We start from the raw sequence: 24646 nt of genomic DNA, 5'->3' as shown, positions 1-24646 counted from the left end.
AATGTTACTGGAAAATGGTTTGGTAATTTTTTTTAATTGCTATTTATTCTCAACCATAATATTGCAAATTAGCATGAGAATATATTTTTTCCAGTGAACCCTCTTTTTTTTTTTTAATTTATTTATTTTATTTTTGGCTGCATTGGGTCTTTGTTGCTGTGCATGGGCTTTTCTCTAATTGCGGTGAGCGGGGGCTACTCTTCATTGCAGTGCGCGGGCTTCTCATTGCGGTGGCTTCTCTTGTTGCGGAGCACGGGCTCTAGGCATGCGGGCTCAGTAGTTGTGTCTCGCGGGCTCTAGGCATGCGGGCTCAGTAGTTGTGTCTCGCGGGCTCTAGAGCGCAGGCTCAGTAGTTGTGGCGCACAGGCTTAGTTGCTCCACGGCATGTGGGATCTTCCCGGACCAGGGCTCAAACCCGTGTCCCCTGCACTGGCAGGAGGATTCTTAACCACTGTGCCACCAGCGAAGTCCCAGTGAACCCTCTTGACTCAAGATATTTGAATGCTTATTAAGCACAACTGAGGTTTAATTTTCTCCTTTCATTTCCATATTTCAATATTAATAGGCTACATAGGTGACCTCAAATGTTGAAACTTGCCCTTCCTTAAAGAGGTTTTTATAAATGTTTTTTAAGCATGGCCCTGTGCAGAAGTGAGAGCAAATTATTTGATTTCGATTTTTGGTCCTGAATTGTGAGGATCTCCTCGTAGTTACATCCTCCTGAGTTAAATATGTGCTCAGTACATGTGGGAGAGAAATAATTCTAACACAGTATCTCTAAATGTATGCAGTTCTGTGTAAGATCTTCAGAATGAAAGACTGTCACAACTGGTTCTTCTTGACTTTCCTGCTGGGATTGGCACTAAAATATAGTGGGTAAGAGAAATGACTCTGAGCCTGAAGACTTGGTCTCAGATCCCATTTCTTTCACTTACCAGCTGTGCAACCTTAAGATAATTCTTAACCTCTCAGAACCTTATTTTTTCCCACTGCAGAATGAGGATGGTAATAATATAGTACTTACCTCATAGGTTTTATTGTGAGGTGAAATCAGTCAATATACATAACTCGCGTAGGACAGTGCCTGATAAACCTATTCAGTGCTACATGAGTATGATTTATCATTATTACCCATGTAATTCAGAGCAATACAAGCTTTAGTTTCCAGGCCTTAGTTTCTCATCTGTAAAACAACTCTTTGTAAGTTCCCATTTGCAGGAAAAGGTGGTATTTCAGCCACTTATAAAATCTCTAATTATTCAAAAAAGTGCTTCAGTACACATACAGTAAAAAAAATTACAATTAACCTTTAAAAGAGAATTCACAATAGAACTAAACACATATGTGGAAACTAAAACAGTTCAAATGTGTTTCCTAGAAACAAATTGAGAATATTGGCATGCAGAAGTATCATGGGGCTTTGAAACCAAAAGAATTTTATTTGTAAAATTTTTCTTTATAGTTTTCAGTATTTCCAGCTTTCCAAATTTTCAGAATTCTGCCACCATTTTTCCATTTATTTCAGCTTGAGTATTTGGTAATCTCTTTTAATCACTTCTGTTCTAATCAGTCATTAAATTCTATTGCTTTTTCTGATGAAATGTCCATTCTCATCTTCTCCATTTTCAGTCTAACCTGTTTCATTCGACTATCAATCTTTCATGTTTAGATTATAACAATCATATGTCAACCAAACTGGGATGCTAATAGAAATGAAAGGAGAATGCTAAAAAAAAAATTATTTATTTAAAATATATACATATAGACAGAAAATTGTGTTTGTCATTTTGGTGGATAAATATTATAGTTTTATTTTAAAACATATTTGAATTTTTTAAAAACACAATATGTTAGAACATGATATACCAAAAAAATAAGCATGAACTAATACTAGCTCAGGCAAACCAGATGTTATAGACATTAGATAGGTAGATAAGGAGGATAAATAAATAGATATCACAGAGGTCAGCTGTAACTCAGATATACTACATATATTATTAATGTAGTCATATATCAGGCATAAGTCAACTAAAACATTTTATGTATATGTGTATATATGTATAGACATAAAAGACAGAGATGGAGAATCAGAGAGCTATATATGTAACATGTATAAGATATGACCTTTTTTGACATAACTGGCCTACTTAGATATATTCATTATATTAGAGTCAAGCAAATTTACATATTTCTCTTGCTTTATAGAAAAGATTTTTAACTTAATGGATACATTTTTTCCCCTGTGTTAATTTAGCCTCATCCACTTGGCTTAAATTTGTCTGTTATCTGTTAGCTCTCTACCTATTCCAGATTTTGTCTCACTATCCTATAAATAAAAAAGTTTTTTGTCCATTCAGAATAGATATTGTCATTAAACACAAATTATCCACTCTCTTCATTATTATTAAACACAAGTTATCCACTGCTTTCTCCCACCTAAAACTCACTGGCCTTCCTCATCGTATCTAAGCTGCTTTTTTTTTTTTTTTAATTAATTAATTTATTTTTGGCTGTGTTGGGTCTTCGTTTCTGCGCAAGGGCTTTCTCTAGTTGCGGCGAGCGGGGGCCATTGTTCATCGCGGTGCGCGGGACTCTCACTATCGCAGCCTCTCTTGTTGCGGAGCACAGGCTCCAGACGCGCAGGCTCAGTAGTTGTGGCTCACGGGCCTAGTTGCTCCGCGTAATGTGGGATCTTCCCAGACCAGGGCTCGAACCCGTGTTCCCTGCATTGGCAGGCAGATTCTCAACCACTGCGCCACCAGGGAAGCCCCTAAGCTGCTTTTTTACCACCATAAGGAAGACTTCTTCCTCTCTCTTCCCCCTGGCTTTTTATTTTGATTCATTTAATATTTATATTGTTTGATGTGTCAGCTCTGCCTCACTGACTAGATTACAAGTTTTTTGAAGGAAGAGACCATGGATTATATATTTTGTAGACTTCCCTCCCCTAGTGTTTATCCCACTGTTGTTAGGCACAGGATAGAAGACTCATATTTTTTTTATTTCTTAATTTTGTAATCCACAGTTACAACAGGAAGAACAAATGACGGTTGGAAGAATGCTGATCACACTTACCAAGTCTTTCTGAACATCTGCATTCATGCATCCATATTCATTTTAAGATTACACAGAATTTTATGCATATGTTAGTAATTGTTTTTTGGTATTTCTTTAATATTTATATGGTATATGTGATGCCTTCCATAGGATACTATTAATAAAGTTTTAATATTTATATGCATAGAGTTAATATATTCCTCTCAATATATCTCTTTGATAAACATCTAACTAGCAAAGAAAAACTAATGTTTTCAAGTGTTCATATTGGTACTGGGCCTTCTGAGTGGACTTGACTCATTCATGAAAAAAGTGGATTATCCTTCTGCTGTTCATAGCTTCCTTTGCTTCTGTATATCAGCTCTTAATAGCTGCCTTGGAACTACACCAGCTATATGATATTTTGGGAAAAAAAAAACTTTGAGTAGACTTCAAAAGCCTATTGCCAACCCAGTCTGGTACTTGCTATTTAAGAAAATGAACATCTATATACCTGACCTAGTCCCATGTGGCTTCCTGGCAGCCTCCAGGTCAAGGGAGAATGATTGGATGGTATTCTAAAGGCCATTTGGGTACTTGGAACTCTCTCTCTCTCCTGACTGTGTTCATTGTATGACCTAGTGGCCGGATTCCATATATATGTGAAAAAAATGGGTAGAAAAGAAACACACACACACACACACACACACACACACACACATACACACACATCTTTTAAAAAATTATTTTGGTTATCATTAGCCTTCTGGAAGAGGTGTTATGCTCAGAAATTGCCTGATTGACACCAAACACCATTACTGATATGGTCAATTTACAGACTTGCAAGAGAATGTTGTCACCTATTCGGCCTCTTGTTGAAGATGTGGTTACGTAAAGGAGAATATTACAACCATGGAAATTTTTTGGAAAGAAAATAACTTCCATCAACTAAAGAGTTACACACTTAGCTGTATACCACATTTAATCAATCACTAAGCAGTGTCAACAATTCTGGAAAACCCCACTCATCAACAACCCACTTCCATAGTCCTAGAGAAGTATCCTGTTTTTCATACTATGTTCTCAAACCAAGAAGCACAGAAACTTCCCTCATAATCTAAATATTCCTGCACGGTGAATCAGGTACCTTCAAGCTGGCTTTACAAAAATTAATAACAACTTGTGGTAAGGATTCATCAGACCTACTATTTCCTGGCAGGAGAGCTGGTGAGAAACAAAAATGTAGCACTTCATCTCTGCCAAGAGTGCTGCCATCTGAATATAGTCACTCTAGGTGACCACTGACTACTTTTGCTAATCCTTTTCTTCCTGGACCATCTCTGGTTTTTTTTTTTTTTTTTTTTTTTAAATATTTATTTATTTATTTGGTTGCACCAGGTCTTATTTATTTATTTATTTTTATATTTATTTTTGGCTGTGTTGGGTCTTCGTTTCTGTGCGAGGGCTTTCTCCAGTCGCGGCAAGTGGGGGCCACTCTTCATCGCGGTGCGCGGGCCTCTTCACCATCGTGGCCTCTCTTGCCGCGGAGCACAGGCTCCAGACGCGCAGGCTCAGCAGCTGTGGCTCACGGGCCCAGTTGTTCCGTGGCATGTGGGATCTTCCCAGACCAGGGCTCGAACCCGTGTCCCCTGCATTAGCAGGCAGATTCTCAACCACTGCGCCACCAGGGAAGCCCTCTGGTTTTAACAAGGATAAATTTTTTGCCCCAGTCATAAGATTCCTCCGGAGAAGTGTTTCAAAAAATACGGATACCTTTAAAAGAGAAAATTCACAGACCTCCATTTTGAAAACCAAATTATTTTGAATGACATTAATTTTATATGAACAAGTAAGATGGTAGGAATAAACTTCTTTGGCATGTGACCATTACATAACTATAAATCAAAACTTATTCACAAATGAATACAATACAAACTACAAACTAATAAATTAATAATACTAATTCATTGATTTATTTGATGGCACATGTTTTTTTTGCTAAAAAGGAAAAATCCCTATAATATGATTTTGGTGTGGACTGCTATAGGACATGTTAGGAATGAGATAGGAATAGGTTAGAAAACCCTGTGCTACTCTATGTTGCGTGTAAGTCTTTGCCCTTTTTCTATTTGAATGCTGGACAATCTTTGCAGGAATGAATTTGAGAAGCATTGATATAAAATGTGTATTTTAGGAAAATTCCAACTTTATCTTTCCTAGGGACACAACAGAATGAGGTTTCTAGTTTTCTATCACATCTTAATGCTATTAAATGGATCCAACTGGCCAGTGCAAATATGATCAGAGAGGGCATAAAATCCTGGAACTTTGGTCTATTTCTAGAATCTGCCCAGGTTGAACATGCCAACTCAATAATTCTCACCTTCAAATGTTTGAGCTCTCTGAATACTGTTTGGCTCAGCACTGTTTCTCCCAAAACTTGTTTTCAGCCTCCTTGTTTGATGACCTGTTTTGATTAGGTATCTTTCTCCTGTTCAAACTTGATAAATTCCAACTCCACTCATATAACTGAGGGTAAGAAGCTTCTAAGACATACTGAATCTGAGCTTCAAAGAAGAGAGACTTTGAGAATGAAACATAAAGGATAAGTTGTGACAACTTTCATTTTACCTGATAATTATTAAAATATATTTGCTCAGTTATTTTTATTTTCTAGTTAGTTTTCAGAAGACGTATCATAGTGGTTAAGAACATTGGCTTTATGGGCAGAAAGATGTTTAAATTCCAGTTCTGCTATTGCAGACTCTCTCTGTGGCCTTGAAAAAAATTACACAGCTTTCAGCCTCAGGTTCCTCATTTGTTATACGTGAAGAGTAATAGCTCATAAAATTTCGGGGAAGATTGTAATGACTTATCTTAACCCAGTGTTTAGCACAAATAAGAGCTCAAAGGTATTAATATTTGAATTTTTCACGATGGTGGTATCAGTGATTATCTAGTATCAACAGAGGTTTAAAGCAGGAAAAAATAAAATAATCAGGGGTATCATTTGTATGTACTTTATTAGTAATAATTTTTAATACAACTAAAGTATGTAACCTTGATTTGAAGTGTCTGTATTTAATATACTTAATACTATGATTACCTGAAGTAACATAAAGCACTTGTAAAATTCAAACATAATTATAAAATACCAATACGTGTTTCGTGTCTTTGGGTCTTATTTCTAATCAGAGGACTTGCAAACCTGTGTTTCCAACTTTATCTTATGACTTTAGGTACAGATCTGTTATATTTCTAAATTTCGATTCAGTTCAATAATAATTGAGTGCCTCCTATGTGACAGGATTTGTCATGCAGACTGGGAGTCTAATAATAATAAATAAGAGGGTGGTTTTGTCTTTTACAGGCATGCCTGAGAAATAGGGGCATGCATAGATGAAGGGAGGACAGAGTCATGACGTTGTACTTGCATTGAAGGATTGTCAAAATTAAAATTTTCTGTCTTCTCAAAACCTGGGTTCCATCTTCTATCTAACGTCTTGGACTTGTTTGCCTAGGTGCTGGCTAATCCATAGGCACAGTTCACAATTCCATCTTCATTCAGGGAATTTTCTAAGTAAAGCCACATTGAAAGAAAGCCATGATAAAATGACAAATTTTGAAACTATTGACTATATTTTATACTCTAATTATATTTCATAATACATTAGAAATATTCCATCTTCTAAGTCAACCAGTCTAGAGGTATTAGAATTACCTTCTCTCTAGCTGTCTCACTACCCACATTCACTCTGGTGCTTAATTTTAGCCATTCCCACTGTAACTGCTTTAGTTAGGGTTATCTTATATTCTCCTCTATTGCAAGTCTCCTACTGGATTTAGCTGACACATGCCTGGTTGTGTTTGTTTCACGCATAAAGACTGACCAGAATTTGTCTCTTTCATCCTTCTATATGTTCAGTCATTTATTAATGTCTACATCATAAAAACCAAATATATTAGTATTCAAGGACCTTCTTAATTTTGTCTAAATCTGCTTTTCCAGCCTTGTGTCCCACTATACTCTCCATGCACTCCACTCTTCAGATAGCTTGGAGTTTGCGAAGTACCTCAACAAACCAGGAATATTCGGACCTGTGCTTTCCTTCACCTATATTCTCTCTACCTCCTTTGCTTATTAAAATTTCATTCCTCCTTGAAAGCTGACTTTCAGGGACTAAAGGGACTAAATAAGCATTACTTTTCACCTTTTACTAAAATCTTATAGGGTTTTCAATGTTGCAGATATGAAGTTTTTCTAATGTATTATAAGGTATAATTATCTTAGTATAAGTTTACTCATAAGAGTCTCATAATTTGTGATTTTACTATGGCTTTCTTCCTTTATGGCTTTATTTAGAAAAATCCCTGGATGAAAATAGTTTTGTGAACTTTGTCCATGGAATAGGCAGTATCTAGGCAAGGAAATCCAACCGAATAAATATCTACCTAATTTCCCTTCCTCCTTTTTAATCTGTGGGGCTTCCTTGTCTGGGCAAGTTTCCTGACAGTCTATTTCCCCATGACCTTTCAGTTTCAAGTGCCCTGGCAGCTTACCTTTTACATTTCAACCTCAGCTAAGTGGCCCAGTACACACAGAAAAAATAAGTTCTATAGTGCTTGTTTTCCCATTCCCTGCCCTCTTTTCTATATGGTATGTCAATTTCTACCCATTTAACACCAGTTCTACCTAGTGAATGGAGATACATGCTTTCCCTGTAGTACAAATTTACTATCTGTAAATAGTAAATTTACAGGTGACAGGTTTATTCTTCATTCCTAATCAGAAATAGATTCTAATCTCTAGCCTTTCCTTGTGACCCCCATAACACTGGGATCCCCCTAAAAATATTTTTATTATATAATGTCTCTAATATTTATTATATAATATATTTTATTATTACATAATTTGAGCATTATAATTGAAGACAACTTGCAAAAAATACAAAAGTAGAAGAAAAAAATTAGCCATATTTGCATTATGCGGAGACACTCACCATTAATATTCTAACGTATTTCCTTTTACTATTTCTTTGCTATTTTTGTTTCCAACTCATCATGAAGTAAATAAAATACTGGAAAAGTAGATTCTGGAGGATCCCCAGCAGTATAGACTAGGCTTAGCACAAAAGAATCTATTTTGCAGAGTTGTAAACTCTAAGCTCCCTACCTCATAAAACCATCTTTACAGTGATCATCTTTCCCACTGATTACATACCCTCTCAGCTTTTTGTGTGTGTTTATATATGTATATGTGTATATGTATGTGCTTAATTTTGGTGTGTTGACACAAAAAGATAAACTATAATGTTTTATTGATTGTGAGGTACATATTTTTCCATGTTTTAACATGGTTCAGATCATGATGAAACTTGTAACTTATGGTATATAACAGTGTAATTGTATTTTTTTTTCTTTATAAGCAGTGCATAAAATAATGGTGCATCTTCAAATCAATGGCACCTTAGGTTCTGTAAATTATATTTGCAGAACATTTGAGTAATGAGCAATTACCTCCACTTTTGTGGGTATGAAGAGAAAATAAAAGCAACAAATGGTAAATAAATACAATGCAGTAAAGTCCAAGTTTGTTAAAACTTTCAGGCACTTTTCTTTTTGTTAAATTGTTTACGCACTTTTAAACACTATTGTAAAAGTATAAATTTATATAAACTTTTAGTGGAAAAGTCAACAGCATCTACCAAATTATAAATTGAATATAGCTTTTGCACAATTCTCATTTTAGAAATATCTCCTAGAAGTATCTGAACCAGTAAATAAGGATGTTCATGAGCCACTGTCTGGAACTGAAAAAAATAAAAGGAAGTAATCTATGTATACACAATAATGGATTAAATATACTGTAGTCAATTCAAAAAATTAAATACTGTGCATACATTAAAAAGAATGAGGTATACAGATGAAGAAATGTGGAAACAAGCCAGAAAATATTATCAAATCTAATAATGAGACAAAACAGTATACTAGTATGTGTTGGCATATGCAAACGATTTGGGGGAAGATATTCCCAAACCACTGGTGGTGATTTAAAGGGCAAGGGTCAAATTATGGAGAACTTTTGTTTTATATTTGTCATACTTTTATATTATTTCAACATTTTACAATGATAAAGTGTAATTAGAAAAGAAAAATCTTTATATTTTTCTTCACTATAAAATTATGGGAAAAAAGAATTTGTTGTTCAAAGGAAAGATTTGTTATTCAATTCCCTAAAACAATCTCAGAAGACAAAAAATAATTTATTCAACAAGTGATGAGGTGGTTCCTAAAACCTAAGTTGGTTGGTAAAATAAAAGCCTAAATACAGGCATGTAAAGTGGGACAGTAAGAAAGACACCATAGTAAAGATTCAAAGTGAGTACAAAATTCAAAGTTTACTGTATAAGTTTCAAAGCAATTGCATAAGCCACTTTACATATAAAACTGGCTCTGGAGCATCACCTTATAGTTTACCAGTCATACTACATCATGGCAGTTCCTGGCAGAATATAAGTGGATCCTGAATTCTGAAATCTATCATAGACCCTCTAAATGGAAGCTATCCAAATTGTTATTCATGGCGAAATCAAGACAGAATGCATTTGGTTATTAAATTACTTTGGAAGGGCTTCCCTGGTGGCACAGTGGTTGAGAATCTGCCTGACAATGCAGGGCACACGGGTTCGAGCCCTGGTCTGGGAAGATCCCACGTGCCGCGGAGCAGCTAGGCCCGTGAGCCACAATTACTGAGCTTGCGCGTCTGGAGCCTGTGCTCCGCAACTAGAGAGGCAGCGATAGTGAGTGGCCCCCGCTCGCGGCAACTAGAGAAAGCCCTCGCACAGAAACGAAGACCCAACACAGCCATAAATACACTAAAAAAAAAAAAAAAAAAAATTACTTTGGAAAGGAACAGAAGTCAGGTTAGCGTCTTTTTATTCGATCTTAAATTTCTGTGAATAATTATAATCTAGACCAAAATATCACATTGTGCAACTACTTCAAAACCTTTATATTTTCTTTCACTGTAGATATCAAAGTCTGGATTTTGAATAGGTGAGTGCCTGTGTTTATCTAGAATAAACATGTTAATTGAAAACAGTCAAGCTTATCTCCTCACAGGGGGCAAAAAAATTTCTATTTCCTCACCTTTGGAGATTGAATCAGATGATAATCAAGGACCCAAAAAATCCTTGTAGCTAAAATGTCCTTGAGAAACCATCTGCTTCATTATTTTAATTCTGTTGTTTATGCTAAAATAACCCAATTATAGTCTTAACTGCTTAGAGTTTAAATGATTTTAGGAGAAATAGATTAGTTTATGTGGTGGGTATAATTCATGTTTCTGAAGAGTAATGACGTTATGACGACTCCCCAACTGATGATAATTTATTGCATTATTAAATACATAATTTTTTAAATTTAAAACACAACATTCTTAGTGATTAATTTCAAGGTTTAACCCCCTAATCAAAATATTCTTACTTCTCTATATTGACCTGGGTCAAATGTGAGTTGTGTTTGATGATCTGTGTAGGTAGTGATTAAAACAGGACAAACAAATGAGATAGACAAACAACTGTCATCGGGTCAGTCATGGACAGACCCTTTCTGAGTAGGGAGCTGCTATCCAGTAAGAGGGACAATTCAAGTCTGCACACCAGATGCCAGGCTGTCAGAAAGCAGCATTCCACACATCCTCTGATTCAGAAGTCACAAAGAGTTTCGGGTAGAGGCAATCTGATGCCTGGGACAGTTTAACAGGAAGTAAAACTCTCTTTGATGGATCTGTGCTGTCAACTGTCTGTTTGCTTTCAAACTAATCCCCTGCCTTCTTCATGCTCTTTCTTTGGTTTCTGAGTAGATTTGGTCAGTGGCAAACTGTTGGAAGACTGGGTCGCCAAAGGAAGACAGAAGCTCCGGTACATCTCTCCACCAAAACTGTGGTGTATGCTCCATGGTTTCAGATCCCACTGGAGAGATCGTTTTGGTTCTAGCTTTCACATGATGTTTGAGGCTCCTGGCCTGTGATAACAGAGACACGTCCCTTGTTACCTTTAATCTAGGGACTGTAGCCCCAGATATACCAAGCCAACTTTTTTTTTTTTTTTAATATACTATTCATGTCGTTTTTTTAAAGTGTGCCTCCTCTCTTAATAATTGTGACTATTTTTCTAAGTCAGTAAGTGCACATTTAATATATATATATTTTTAATTTATTTATTTTGGCTGTGTTGGGTCTTCATTTCTGTGCGAGGGCTTTCTCTAGTTGCGGCAAGTGGGGGCCACTCTTCATCGCGGTGCGCGGGCCTCTCACTATCGCGGCCTCTCCTGTTGCGGAGCACAGGCTCCAGACGCGCAGGCTCAGTAGTTGTGGCTCACGGGCCCAGCCGCTCCGCGGCATGTGGGATCTTCCCAGACCAGGGCTCGAACCCGTGTCCCCTGCATTGGCAGGCAGATTCTCAACCACTGCGCCACCAGGGAAGCCCTACCAAGCCAACTTTTGCTCAAGTTGAAATGGAATTGATTTTGTTATGGGGCCAGTTTTACTCTAGATTGTAAGCAAAAAGAAGGATGATTTTGTTCCCTGTCATCAGAAAACTCTCTCTGTCCTGGAATAAGGAACTTTAGGTAGGGCATTGCTATTAAGACACAATAACTAACATTTGAAAAGAAGTGTACAACTTACAAGTACATCCATATTATTATTTTCAACTTACTGTGGACTAATGACATCTTGTGTACAAAATGCTAAAGTGAAATTGATGTATAAATCATATCATCATACTTACACATATACTATGAAGCATCTGTGGGTGCTTTCTGAGGATAATTGTTCAAAGAATAGCAATTTCCTCTGTTTTCTCTGTTTCTCAAATCAGGCTAATTGCTTGTGGGGTATTTCATTTGTTTCTGAACATAGGTGATGACTTTGGATGACTCATGGAATTAGAAGTGGTGGCAACTGATAACCATCTCATCATCTCATATTCTTGGCTGTGGATTGATGAGAATCCACAACATACCTATTGGAAAAGCTTGCACAATATTGGACTCAATTACAACATATCTCTCCTAGGTTGTTAGAAATTTCCTCTTACATGAGCCATTGTTGAGGCAAAAAGACCTTGACATTTTCTAAAAAATTAAGCACACGTTCTCACCAAGTACATTTTAAATTTGATTTATGATGGCAATAATCATGCACTATAACCCCCAAATGGGGTGAGGCCAAACATAAATTAGACTACATGATTTTGAATGATGTTTTAGTTTTATAGATCCTAGGAGTTTCTTTTAAAATCAGTGTCTACACACCTAGTCAAAGACTAAATAATACAAAAAGTTTTAATGTGATTTCAATTCTTGAATTGACACAAAATGTCACCTTTCTAAAATGTTTTATCAGAAATTCTTCCCATAGTATTCCCACTGCTTCTTTTATATTTTCCAGAATTTCTCTTTACATGAGACGTTATATCAAGACACTCTAATATTTAAATACATAGAAGGCCGGAGGTTATAAAATTGTGTTTATCAATTTAAGATCTTTTTCATTTTTTTCTCAAGTTGTTTTATTTCTCTTTTAGTCTATTCACCTGGGGTTCACTTGCCATCAAACCACTTCTTGCTTTTTTGTACAACCTATTTGCCTTCATTGCTACTGGATTCCTCAAAGAAGTTCTATTTTCTACCAGTGATGTACATTTAGCAAATCCTTTTCATCTGCATTTGCTGTAGCACATCTCACTATTTGGCAAAGCCACCAAAGCTCTCATTTATTGATTCCTGACCATCCACCAACTTACCTGCAGTATTGGTTTACCAATAATATCAAGCAATTTAGCTCTGCTACTGAAGAGTACCAGCTTTCCCTCACTGACAGGAATTCCAGAAGGAGCTAAAAATTATCATTGGGCTGAAACCATTTTTCTGCTTTGCCTTAAGGAAATGAGTTATCCTTTCATTACCCTAGTTGCATTTTTTTTTCCTTCTGTTTTTGAAAGTGGTTGGTCCCATTGACAGACCAGCCTGTCTGTCTGGTTTAAACCTGTAAATGTTTGATCTTTCCTGCCTTTAACAATATTCCTTCCTTTGCAAAAATATCTAACTCATCTAGAACTGATGGTTCAATTCACAAGAAAACTTTATTACTAAGCCAGATCATCTCTTCTGAACTCCTTTTCCAAAGCTTAAGGTTAGAATTTGCTATACCTGATTCCCTGCGCTTTAAATTGTGATGTTATATCATTCAGAACTTTAGTCAGGGAAAGAACTCATTCTCAGCTTCAGTTTGTGTCATACAATGAGTAAGGATTTTGCTCATCAGGAGTTTTTTTGCAAAGTTGAATACTCATGAACAAATGATATGTAAACTGATAATTTTTTAAAAAATTGGTATGGTTAATAAATTTTCACAAATTAAGTTGTTGAATAGTGGTTGTTTGTATTATGTACAACTAGTTTTGTCACATAAAGAGTAATCCCGGCACTTTCCTTTAACAAATGTACCTACTTTTACATTTATTGGAGAAAGGTGTCAGTATAGTGGACACTTGGAGATTGGTTAAACATTTTCCTGGAATTGAAATACATGAATTTTGTTACTTTAATTCATTCAGATTACTGTTTTACATAAACATGCCACAAGACTAATCTATAAACAATAAATATGAAAGTTTCAGATTAACTATCATATATGGCTTACCATGTTCTCTTGATGTTTTTAGAATTTTATGGCCCCTCCTGGTGTCTGAGCCCAGCAGACAGAGGATTATGTCAAGCCAATGAGAGCAGATTCTACTACAATTCAATCATTGGGAAATGCCGCCCATTTAAGTACAGTGGATGTGGAGGGAATGAAAACAATTTTACCTCTAAAAAAGCATGTCTTAAGACTTGTAAAAAAGGTATAGAGGACATTCTTCCTATTAATTCACTAGTGTTTAAGATAATAATTATATTGAAATTATGAATGAATTTTAATCTATGAAAGTATGAAATGAGTTCTGTTTATGATAAGAAACAGTATTGTGATTTAACTAAGTGTCCCCTTTTCAACTACATTTTGATAATATTGCCAGATATGTTAACTGTAATTCCTTTTAATGTGTCTTCATAGAAAAAAATCAATTTTAAACAAAACATTTTATTCTTTTAATATTTACATACTAAGCTTTCATTTTAAAGGATTATACCAAAATATCTTTAAGCTTTCTAATACACAAAACTTTAATGTATTTATTTTCTTCTGACAATAAAAATGATGCATATTTATAGAGTATTAATATGTAAATAAAAATCTATAACTCCACTAACCATATATAGTCACATGTCCAGTTTAATAAAATGAGTATTATTTTGTAGCTCAAGGTGAATAATAAAAATCAATAACATTTACCCATTTATGCAAAGTGACATCCTTAGAAAGAGGTTGTTTACACAAAGATATAGACAAATTAAAGACTTTTAAACCAATTACATGTTTTTTGGTTTTAAACATTAAAAGATAATTTGAAGAAATCTTAGATTAAATGTTTTATTATCTTGTTACTTTATCATGCATAAATTTATTTATCTTCCTTTTTAGGTTTCATCCAAAGAATATCAAAAGGGGAGTTAATTAAAACCAAAAGAAAAAGAAAGAAGCAGCCAGTGAAAATAGTATATGAAGAAATTTTTGTTAAAAAGATATAAATTTGTTACATTACAACATTATTTCTACTAAATATTTTGGATAAAACTTTTCATTATGATTCCTATTTTTTTCTCTCCTGAAATCTTTTTAATGAATTTTTCATGAATTTTCTATGCATATATTACCTGCTATTAATGCATTTGCATCAGAGTTCCTTTTCTTATCTGGTCAAATTGCTTATTCTATGGCTATAACTTATTAACTGTCTACTATGAACTTATTATTCTCTCAATCCCTTTCTAACTATCTGCCATTTAACTACAATTTATAATACTACTGACATCAAATCAGTCCATTTTACCATTTGGTGATCATCCTATTTGAGAATATGTTGTCACTTATTTGTTTTGATCATGTGTACAATTATATTTTTTATAGCCTATGTCCAGATTAAGAAATACAACTATTAAAGATCAAGTGGTTTTGGGGTTTCACATCTAAAATAGTGGCAAGCATCTTCTTCTGATAAAGATCACTCAATTGCGCATTTGGAAAGAGCTGGTAATAACAGAATTCTGTCATGTGATTCCCTCCCTAGACATACTTTTTCTCCTTTTGCATTAACCAGTACCTCGAACAATCTTGAGCCAAACCATATCTGAACAAAGAAAGTCAACTCTACGTCATGTGCCTGCCTGATTTTGATTGATGTAACTAACTTTTATTTGCTTATGGCTCATCATATCAGTAAAGATGGCTGAATAACTGTGTGTTAAATACAGATCATGATAAGAAAAAACTTGGTGGGAAAGGGAATTTCTTAGTGGCAATCAAAAGGAAATTGTTTATGTACTTCCTAATTTTATTGCTTGACAAAATTTTCTCTTACCAAAAATAGCAAGTATATTTAAAACTCCTGAAACCTATTCATTTATAATTAGGCTTTGCACACAAAGCAACCAGTAATTCATGCTTTTAAAACAAAGTCATGTTATTTCTGTAGAAAAGGAAGAGAAAATTATCAACAAGGAAGATTCTACTAGAAAACATATGTGTTATTCACTCTCATCTTTTAACTAACATTTCTCTGGAGTTAATTCACTTTATCCAGATCTATACCTTTCCTTCTCTGCTGAGTCATGTACAGTCTGACATCTTAACAGCCTTCTAGATATTTCAGATTCTATGATGTTCACTTCAAATTTCACATTTAAATTTGAACTTGTCATCTAGAAACAACTAACCACTTTATCCATTTAGTTTAGCTTAATTACTTCTCTCTAGCAATAGTATCATAATTCTGCCTGCTCCTCAGGCTTGAAAGTTTGAACCCATTTTGATTTCTTATTTTCCCTCATATACTACTTCCAATCAGTCTCTAAACACTAACGCTTCCTTTTTCATAAAGTTCATCTAACTCCCAGGCTTTTTACATCTACTTCATTCTTCATATCATTATTAATTTAATTCTTTTCTTTTTTAAATTTTTTCTTAAGCTTTATTTTTTTAAGAGCACTTTTAGGTTCACAGCAAAATTGAGAGGACATTTCAAGATTTCCCAAATAACTCTTGACCCTACACATGCATAGCCTCCACCATTATCAACATCCCACAACAGAGTGGGACATTTATTACAACTGATGAAACTACATTGACAAAACATAATCATTCTAAGTCCATAGTTTACATTATAGTTCACTCTTGGTGTACATTCTATGGGTTTGGACAAATGTGTAATGACATCATTCCACCATTTATAGTATCAAACGAAGTATTTTCACTGTCCTCAAAATCCTCTGTGCTCTACCTATTCACTCCTTTTCCGTCCCCAAACATTGGCAACCACTTAAGAATTAATTCATATATTTCTCCACCACTCAAAATCCTTTGATGACTCAGTAATTGGTACTTAACCCCACCCCATCCCCCAATTTAATTTTGATATATTTATATATATTTTTGGACTTACATACACTACTCTTTCATGACTATTTCAATTTAGTTAAAGTGGTATTCACTGATCACTGAATATATGTTTAATTACTTAGTTTATTCATGCTGATTTTTTATTTAAAAATATGATCCCCTCCAGACCATTCATGGAAGTCAGGGTACAGCTGATGTGAACTATAAAATCACTGTATTTTGAGGCATAATATGAAAAGTTCTAATATACACCCTGTGGCATAAAAATTATATCATTACAAAATAGTGTCAATTTGTTCACTTGAGAAAATTTTTATATCTTGATTTCAAATATTCAGTACATAAGTAACTGCCTTAAATTGAGTCTCTGCTGTGGAATTTGGAACTTTTGGAAATCAAAATCTCTTGTGAAATATTCCTGTTCTCTTTTATACCTGGATAGCAATAGCTTTAAATAAAGGGTAAAGTCTCCCTAGGTCAAGTTGCAAGTTGCTACCAAGGACATATAAACAGCACATTGGTGAGTTGACTATTTTCGCCAACAACTATTGATGGCTTCATTACTTAGTCAAGAAAGATACACACTGAGAGATGGTTTGCAATGTTTAATGCATGTGAATATTATGTTTGCTGTGTTTTTAAATAAGATTGTCGCTGGTGGTATTGTTTTCCCTTATTTTGCATAATCAAATGCATCTAACTGTGAATTTTATATAGAATTACATTATACAGCATATAATGCTTATTTACCGACTTTGTTTATTCTCTGTTCAAAATTAACAGTGTATGCTGAAAATTGCTCAAATGATTTTATTTTTTACAATATAAGAAATAAAATATATTATCCTGAATAATAAAGTATGACTGTTAAACTCATGAGTTTTTTATACTTCAAAAAATAAAAATTAATGCTCTTCAGTTATTCCAAAGATAAAGAGTTCTAAGACAAAGAAAAAAAATTATTCCACAAGCTCCACTCTACTTACCTCCTTTAATTGGAATTTGCTAATAATCCTTTCAGTTATAAATGGGCATCCATGTATTATGATTTCTTACTCAGCAAATTAGTTTGCTATACCTTATAATCCATATATTCTACATTTAATTCATTCCATATATATTTCTACCAGTCATCTCATATAATTGTACAAATATGATAATATATTTAAATATATATCATATGACAATATATTATATAAATGACTTCCAATCCTGACTATTGAAGGTGGCCTGTCCAATTTTTATACCAGAAGAAGGAAGAAAATGACATTAAAGTAACCAACTATTTAGGGGACTTTCTGATTTTTTTCACCAGCTCTTCCTGCTCTTGTCTGGTTTTTATGAAATTAGCATTTGTATTTACTTTCTCCAATTTTTGACTTTTAGTTCCTTCTCAAGGACTTGAACATGGACACATCTTAGTTGCCTTCCCTGCATTCTGCTTTGCAGAACAGAAAACCTTGATCTTGTCAGCCTCTCAGGCCCAACCTCTGAACTATTCTAACCACATAGCTGAGGTCTTGGCTAGAATTATTCAGACCACTTTTAAAGGGAGTAATAATACATGATAATTCATCTTACCAAAGAGAGAGAGGTGCACAGGCATTTAATCATATAACGTAACAATAAATAAAATAGAGCTTTAGGACAACGGATATGATCTCCTCATCAATTTGCTTACAAATGAGAAAAATTCTGGCCCACACAGTCTGAAACAAAACAGGGATATTTTTTATCACAAAATTGAAAAGGCCAAAGGTATCTGACTGCATTATGGTTGGATTCAGGGCCTCATATTGTCATCAAAATTCAGTCTATCTTCACCTCTGATTCTGCTGCCCAACATTTTTTGCCTTTATTTTCTAATCTCACAGGATTTCAAGATGACTTCCAGAATTTAAGTCCCACATCCTCTCAGAGTAAAGTTTTCTAGAAAAGCTTGTACTCTCTTACCTCAAAGAATTGAAATAAAGTCCTGACCTCAGCATGATCCATAAAAGAAATAATTGATAAGCTAGATTTCATTAAAATTAAAAGCTTCCGCTCTGCAAAAGAAAATATCAAGAGCTTAGAAGGCAAGCTACAGACTGGGAGAAAATATTTGCAAAACATACAATGGATAAAGGACTGTTATCCAAAATAAACAAAGAACTCTTAAATCTCAACAATAAGAAAACAAATAACCCTATTAAAAATGGGTCAAAGACCTTAACGGACACCTCAAAGAAGATATACAGATGGCAAACAAGTTTATGAAAAGATGCTCCACGTCATATGTCACCATGGAAATGCAAATTAAAACAACAGTGAGCTACACACGTATTAGGATGGTTGAATAAGGTACACTGACACCACCAACAGCTGGAAAAGATGTGGTAAAGCAAGAGCAACTCATTCATTGCTGGTAGGAATGCAAAACAGTATAGCTACTTTGAAAGACAGTATGGCAATTTCTTACAAAGCTAAACATACTCTTACTATACCATCCAGGAATCATGCTCCTTGGTGTTCCCAAAGGAGTTGAAAATGTATGTTCACATAAGAACTTGCACACAGATATTTATAGCAATTTTATTCATGATTACCAAAACTTGGCAGCAACTAAGATGTGCTTCAGTAGATGAATGGATAAACTGTGTTACATCTAGACAATGTGATATTATTCAGCACGAAAAAGAAATGAACTACTAAGCCATGGAAAGACATGGAGGAACCTTAATGCATATTACTAAGTGAAAAAAGCCAATCTGAAAAAGCTACATATTGTATGATTCCAAATATATGGCATTTGCCTAGAACAGGCAAAAGTATGGAGACAGTAAAAATATCAGTGGTTACCAGGGGTTGGGGGCATAGCGGAGGAAGAGATGAATAGACAGAGCACAGTCTATTTGGGAGGCAGTGAAAATACTCTGTATGATACCATAATGATGGATACATGTCATTATATATTGTCCAAACCCATAGAATGTGCAACAGCAAGAGTGAACCATAATGTAAACTATGGACCTTGGGTGATCATGTGTCAATGAAGGTTCATCAACTGTAACTAATGTAACATTCTGGTCAGGGATAATGATAATGGGAGAGGCTATGCATGTGTTATGGTAGAGGAGATATGGGAAAACTCTGTACCTTTCCTTCAATTTTGCTGTGAATCTAAAACTGCTATAATAATAATAATAGTAGTAGTAGCAGTAATAATAATAATAAAATCTTAACTTAAAAACAAAAACAAATCCTGGCCTCCCTCTCTTTGACCCAAATGTCTTATGGCCAGCCTTGAGCCAAATGCCATGTTTAGAGAAATGTAACTTTCTGACTGACCAGGTTTGATTCACAAATTTACTCCCAGATATCTGGTTGTTATCAGCACTATCTGAAATATGTGATCTGACTGGCAGGGCTGGGAGTAGAGTGAGACAAGTGAGACACTTGCCTCAGGAACAAAATTTGAAGGGACATAAACAAACTCAGTAACCAAGATAAATATATTGTAATGGAGTATTTTTTTAAATCAAAAATAAAGCAAATATCCATGATGAAAATATAACATTTTTTTAAAGACAGGGTCAGTAACTGAGCCATATTGTTATTTGAGGCAAAAGGAAAAACCAATAATACTGATGATTTACAAGAAATATAAAGATGGTTCAAATGCAATTGTTGTTTAATGTAATGAAAAAATATTAACAAAAATAATAAGCCAAATTATCATTTTCAACAGATAAAGAAAAATCATTTGATTAAATTTGACACTTGTTTTATGATTAAAAACTTTAGCAAATTAAGGAGAAGAGACCTTCCTTAATCTGGTAAAGGATATCTACCAAAAAACATATAATACTTCGGGGTAAAATTTTAGAAACATATTCATTAAACTCAGGAACAGGAGCAAGATGCTCTCTATTACCATTGCTATTAACATATCCAGGCTGTCTTAGTTCTACAGTCAAAGCAAAAAGACAAGAAACAGAAATTAGGTATAAATATTACCATGATATTACAGTTATTTGCATATAATATGCTTGTCATAATTGAAAATCCAAGAGAATCTAAAACAACAGAACACTGGAGTTCAGCAAGATTACTTTATGCAATTTTAACATATGAAATCGATAGTATTTCTGTAGGCTAAACAGGAAAATAGCAATAAAATTAAAAATAAATTAAAAAAAAGAAAAACAGAAAATACATACTAGTGACAATAGAACAAAAACCTTAATATACTTAACAGTAAATCCCACAAAAGATGTGTAAATGACTTTTAGAGAAAAACCCCACAGAAAAATTCAATATGTTATTGAGGAACATAAAAAAAACTAAATACCTTTCCATTTATTGTAATCCTTATAATTAGTATTTGCAGAGAAAGAACAGAATAAGAACACTAGATTATGAAGAAAAAACACTAAAATACAATAAACATTTTTAAAATTAAGAAATTGGAGAGAAAAGTGATGAAAATATCTAAGCTATAGAAGGAAAAAGCCATAGAAAAGGAAAATGGGATAGAAAAAAAGAGTAAGAAAATTAGGAATTCAATTCAAGAGCCCAACCTTGTTGTAACAGAAGTTCTACAAAAATAGAAGAGATAAAATTGATGGGAGGGAAATTTTATAGAACTAATAACATGTTTCCTTTATTGAAATGGGATATTGTATTCAACAAAGGAAAACTTACCCAGCACACTCCCTACACAGACACACACACACACACACACACACACACACACACACGAAATTTCAAACACTACAGATGAAGAGAAACTTCTAAAGAACAGGGGAAAATGTGGAGGAATAGGTCACATACAGAGAAGCAGAAATAAAAAAAGGAATTGTGCATCTCAACGGCAAGAATGGAAGGAAGCCAGAATAAAGTTGGATGTGGAAGTCTGAGGGATGAAGAATAGCTGTTTACTTGTTATACACATTTAGTACTAATTGATCTTTCAGTTATGTGCCTGGAGTGCTTAGCTGAAAAATAGATGTTAACTAAAATAAATGTAAAGTTGTTTAAGGCTTTCACCTTCCATCAGAGGCTGTGGGGAAGAGTTCTGAAGTGTGAACTAAGAGATATTGTTTATTATACAAATACCGACACTACCTGGTGGATGAATTTGTCATCTAATTTGTTTACCCCACATTTACTCATATTTAGAAATAGTGTTTTGGACTTGACTGCTTATAAAAATTCTTCCAGTTTGGCATTTTAGAATTTTATAAAAATGTTCTCTATTTTAAAGCCTCCAACACCGATACATGGTAAGCCAAAACAAATGTGAAGATGTTCTGTGACTAAAAAACAAAAGTCAACACTGGCCAGGCTCTTCTGTTGGTAATAACCACATTCCATGTAGATTAAGGAAGTCATTTTCAGTGGTTGCTATATTCCTCCAAAACTAGCCTATGTGGATGCAGCTTGCCTTATCTAAACTGACTACACCTGCAATAGATTTCCCTTTTCAGTGCCTGATTAGTCCATAAACAACAGAAGTTTTTTATGACAAGCTTCCAAGTTACTTCTTTACAGGCGGGCCCACTCACTTTGGAAGATTCTGAATGCCTTAACATTTGGCTTTTGCTTATGATAAAGTATTTAATCTCTTTTTTAAAAATATTTATTTATTTATTATTTTTGGCTGTGTTGGGTCTTCGTTTCTGTGCGAGGGCTTTCTCTAGTTGCGGCAAGTGGGGGTCACTCTTCATCGTGGTGCGCGGGCCTCTTCACTATCGCGGCCTCTCTTGTTGCGGAGCACAGGCTCCAGACGCGCAAGCTCAGTAGTTGTGGCTCACGGGCCTAGTCGCTCCGCAGCATGTGGGATCTTCCCAGACCAGGGCTCGAACCCGTGTCCCCTGCATTGGCAGGCAGATTCTCAACCACTGCGCCACCAGGGAAGCCCCTTAATCTCTTTCTGTAATAATTCTTAAAAGAGCTAGCAAAATTTAGTGAAGCGTAAATTATGTCAAGTACTAAAATATTTTATTTCAATCTACAATTTATTCTAACTAATAAGTTTTAAGCAAATTCAACTGAACCAAAATTAAGCCATTTCTGTCAACACTACTGATAATTTGCTCTTCTTCATCTATCATGAGATAATATCAGCTAAGTCAGTTATGAACCTGAGTGTCTTTGGGGTTTTAATCCATATTTAATCTGTATTTTCATAAAGGGTGTAATTCCAATTTACTGACCTCTCTTTCTTAAGCTGCAGGCACTCTCAAGTTAGAAGTCAGAGGAAACTATTCAATACTTCCTTCTTAGTCAATTTTTGGAATCAGAAAGCAAGAATTTTGACCTTCAAAAGTCAATTTTTTTTTTTTAACGTATCCCCCATTTTCAACAGAATGTTCTACAAAATTTGTAAATCACTCTAGGGAGATTTCCAGAGTTTCAAAATGCGAACAGCTGTGAGCTACCTAAACGATCCATCTTGCCAAGAAGTTTCTACTCCAGAGATGAAGAAATAAACAATTACCATTTTTTTTTACTCAAAATATCTGCCACTGTTCAATGAGAAAGTTTGTGGAATTATAAAGCTAAGTATACGTTAGGAAAAATTTTATTCAACCTTTTGCATATTTATTTTTCTCCTTCACAAGCTACACACACATACATACCATCATTTAAGTGGGAAGAAAATCTTTAAAATCCAGTAAATCCCATAGTTTCTCTTTATCTACTGGCTGCCAGTAAACTGTCAGACACAAATGAAGAATATTTTAAGTATTGTAGAAGAAAAATATAAAACACCAAATCAAATGCAATAATAAACAGCATAGGATTTGGATTCAAATCAATTTGGATTTGTACTCAATAAGCCTGACTCCCTCTTCTTTGCCTGTGAAATGATTATGAGGGTAAATGAGAGCACACATGGAAAGTATTTAGCATAGTGTTTGCTGCATCGTAAGTATCCAATAAGATGATAGCTATTGATATTAAAATACGTTGAATATTTATTATTTCCCAAAGTTTTAAAATATAGTTTGAGCTGTAACAATTATTCAAATAAATTAGGCAATTAAAAGTTAGAGTAGGAAATTTTAGGTAAATTTTGTTTGCTAAAGTAACAATTTCATAAAATGAGAAATGAGATTAAGTGGTTTTACTGTTAACAAGATTAATGGAGAAAAATGTAAAAATTTTATACTTAGAATTTTAGAAATTTTTAATAATTTGTTTTTGAGATAACTGCCTGAGAGGTGCTAATAAAAATTTTAATATGGAACACGGGTAAAAGGGGTAAAAAGCAGTGAATGTTTTTATTTTTATAATGAACCTTTGTAAAACTCATATTAAAATATTTAAATATATCTTATGTTTCTAAGAAATTTTAAGTTTAAAAAATGATCACCATTATTCCTTGTGTCATCCTTCCAAATATTCAGAAACTTATACTATTATTCATATATGAATAGTATTGGAAATGTGTGCTTTGGATAGAAACCAGATTATAAATATATTTGAATAGAAAAATAGTCAAGCTAGTGGTGATGCTTTTTTTTTTAAACATCTTTATTGGAGTATAATTGCTTTACAATGGTGTGTTAGTTTCTGCTGTATCACAAAGCGAATCAGCTATACGTATACATATATCACCATATCTCCTTCCTCTTGCATTTTCCTCTCACCCTCCTTATCCCACCCCTCTAGGTGGTCACAAAGCACCGAGCTGATCTCCCTGTGCTATGCGGCTGCTTCCCACTAGCTATCTTACATTTGATAGTGTATATATGCCCATGCCACTCTCTCACTTCGTCCCAGCTTACCCTTCCCCCTCCCCGTGTCCTCAAGTCCATTCTCTACATCTGCGTCTGGTGATGCTTTAATGCAAACTTTCTGAACGCTGTTCTGTGTTTTCCTATATTGCTAGTACTCATTATTTTCTTTTTCTCAGTGCAGAATCATCTAACTGAAACTCCAGTAGCTAATATCATTTGAATTATATTCCATACAGTTTTCTCCCAAAAATATCTGTAGTTTGCCAGATTAAATATTTTACTCATAATGTTGCAAAGAAGGAGGACTGGTTTGAAAACT

General features: G+C 34.4%; 1 protein-coding gene across 4 annotated transcripts in view; it reads left to right on the top strand.

Moving 5' to 3' along the window:
* Positions 1-17476, top strand: part of TFPI (tissue factor pathway inhibitor) — a 104059-nt gene extending 86583 nt beyond the window's left edge. For 3 of the 4 annotated variants that reach the window (XM_059928317.1, XM_059928316.1, XM_059928319.1), the window contains exons 7-8: positions 13767-13946; positions 14627-17476. In XM_059928317.1, the coding sequence (XP_059784300.1) occupies positions 13767-13946; positions 14627-14733 (287 nt within the window). In that variant the 3' untranslated portion in view covers positions 14734-17476. Of the gene's footprint in view, positions 1-3025; positions 3151-13766; positions 13947-14626 lie in introns of those variants that run through there. The other variant, XM_059928320.1, reaches the window with a different exon arrangement.
* Positions 17477-24646: the final 7170 nt, after the last annotated feature.

Source organism: Balaenoptera ricei, chromosome 7 (assembly GCF_028023285.1).
Source record: "Balaenoptera ricei isolate mBalRic1 chromosome 7, mBalRic1.hap2, whole genome shotgun sequence".
NCBI lineage: Eukaryota > Metazoa > Chordata > Mammalia > Artiodactyla > Balaenopteridae > Balaenoptera > Balaenoptera ricei.
The sequence above is the reverse complement of the archived record's forward strand: the minus strand, read 5'-3'. Positions and strand labels throughout refer to the sequence as shown.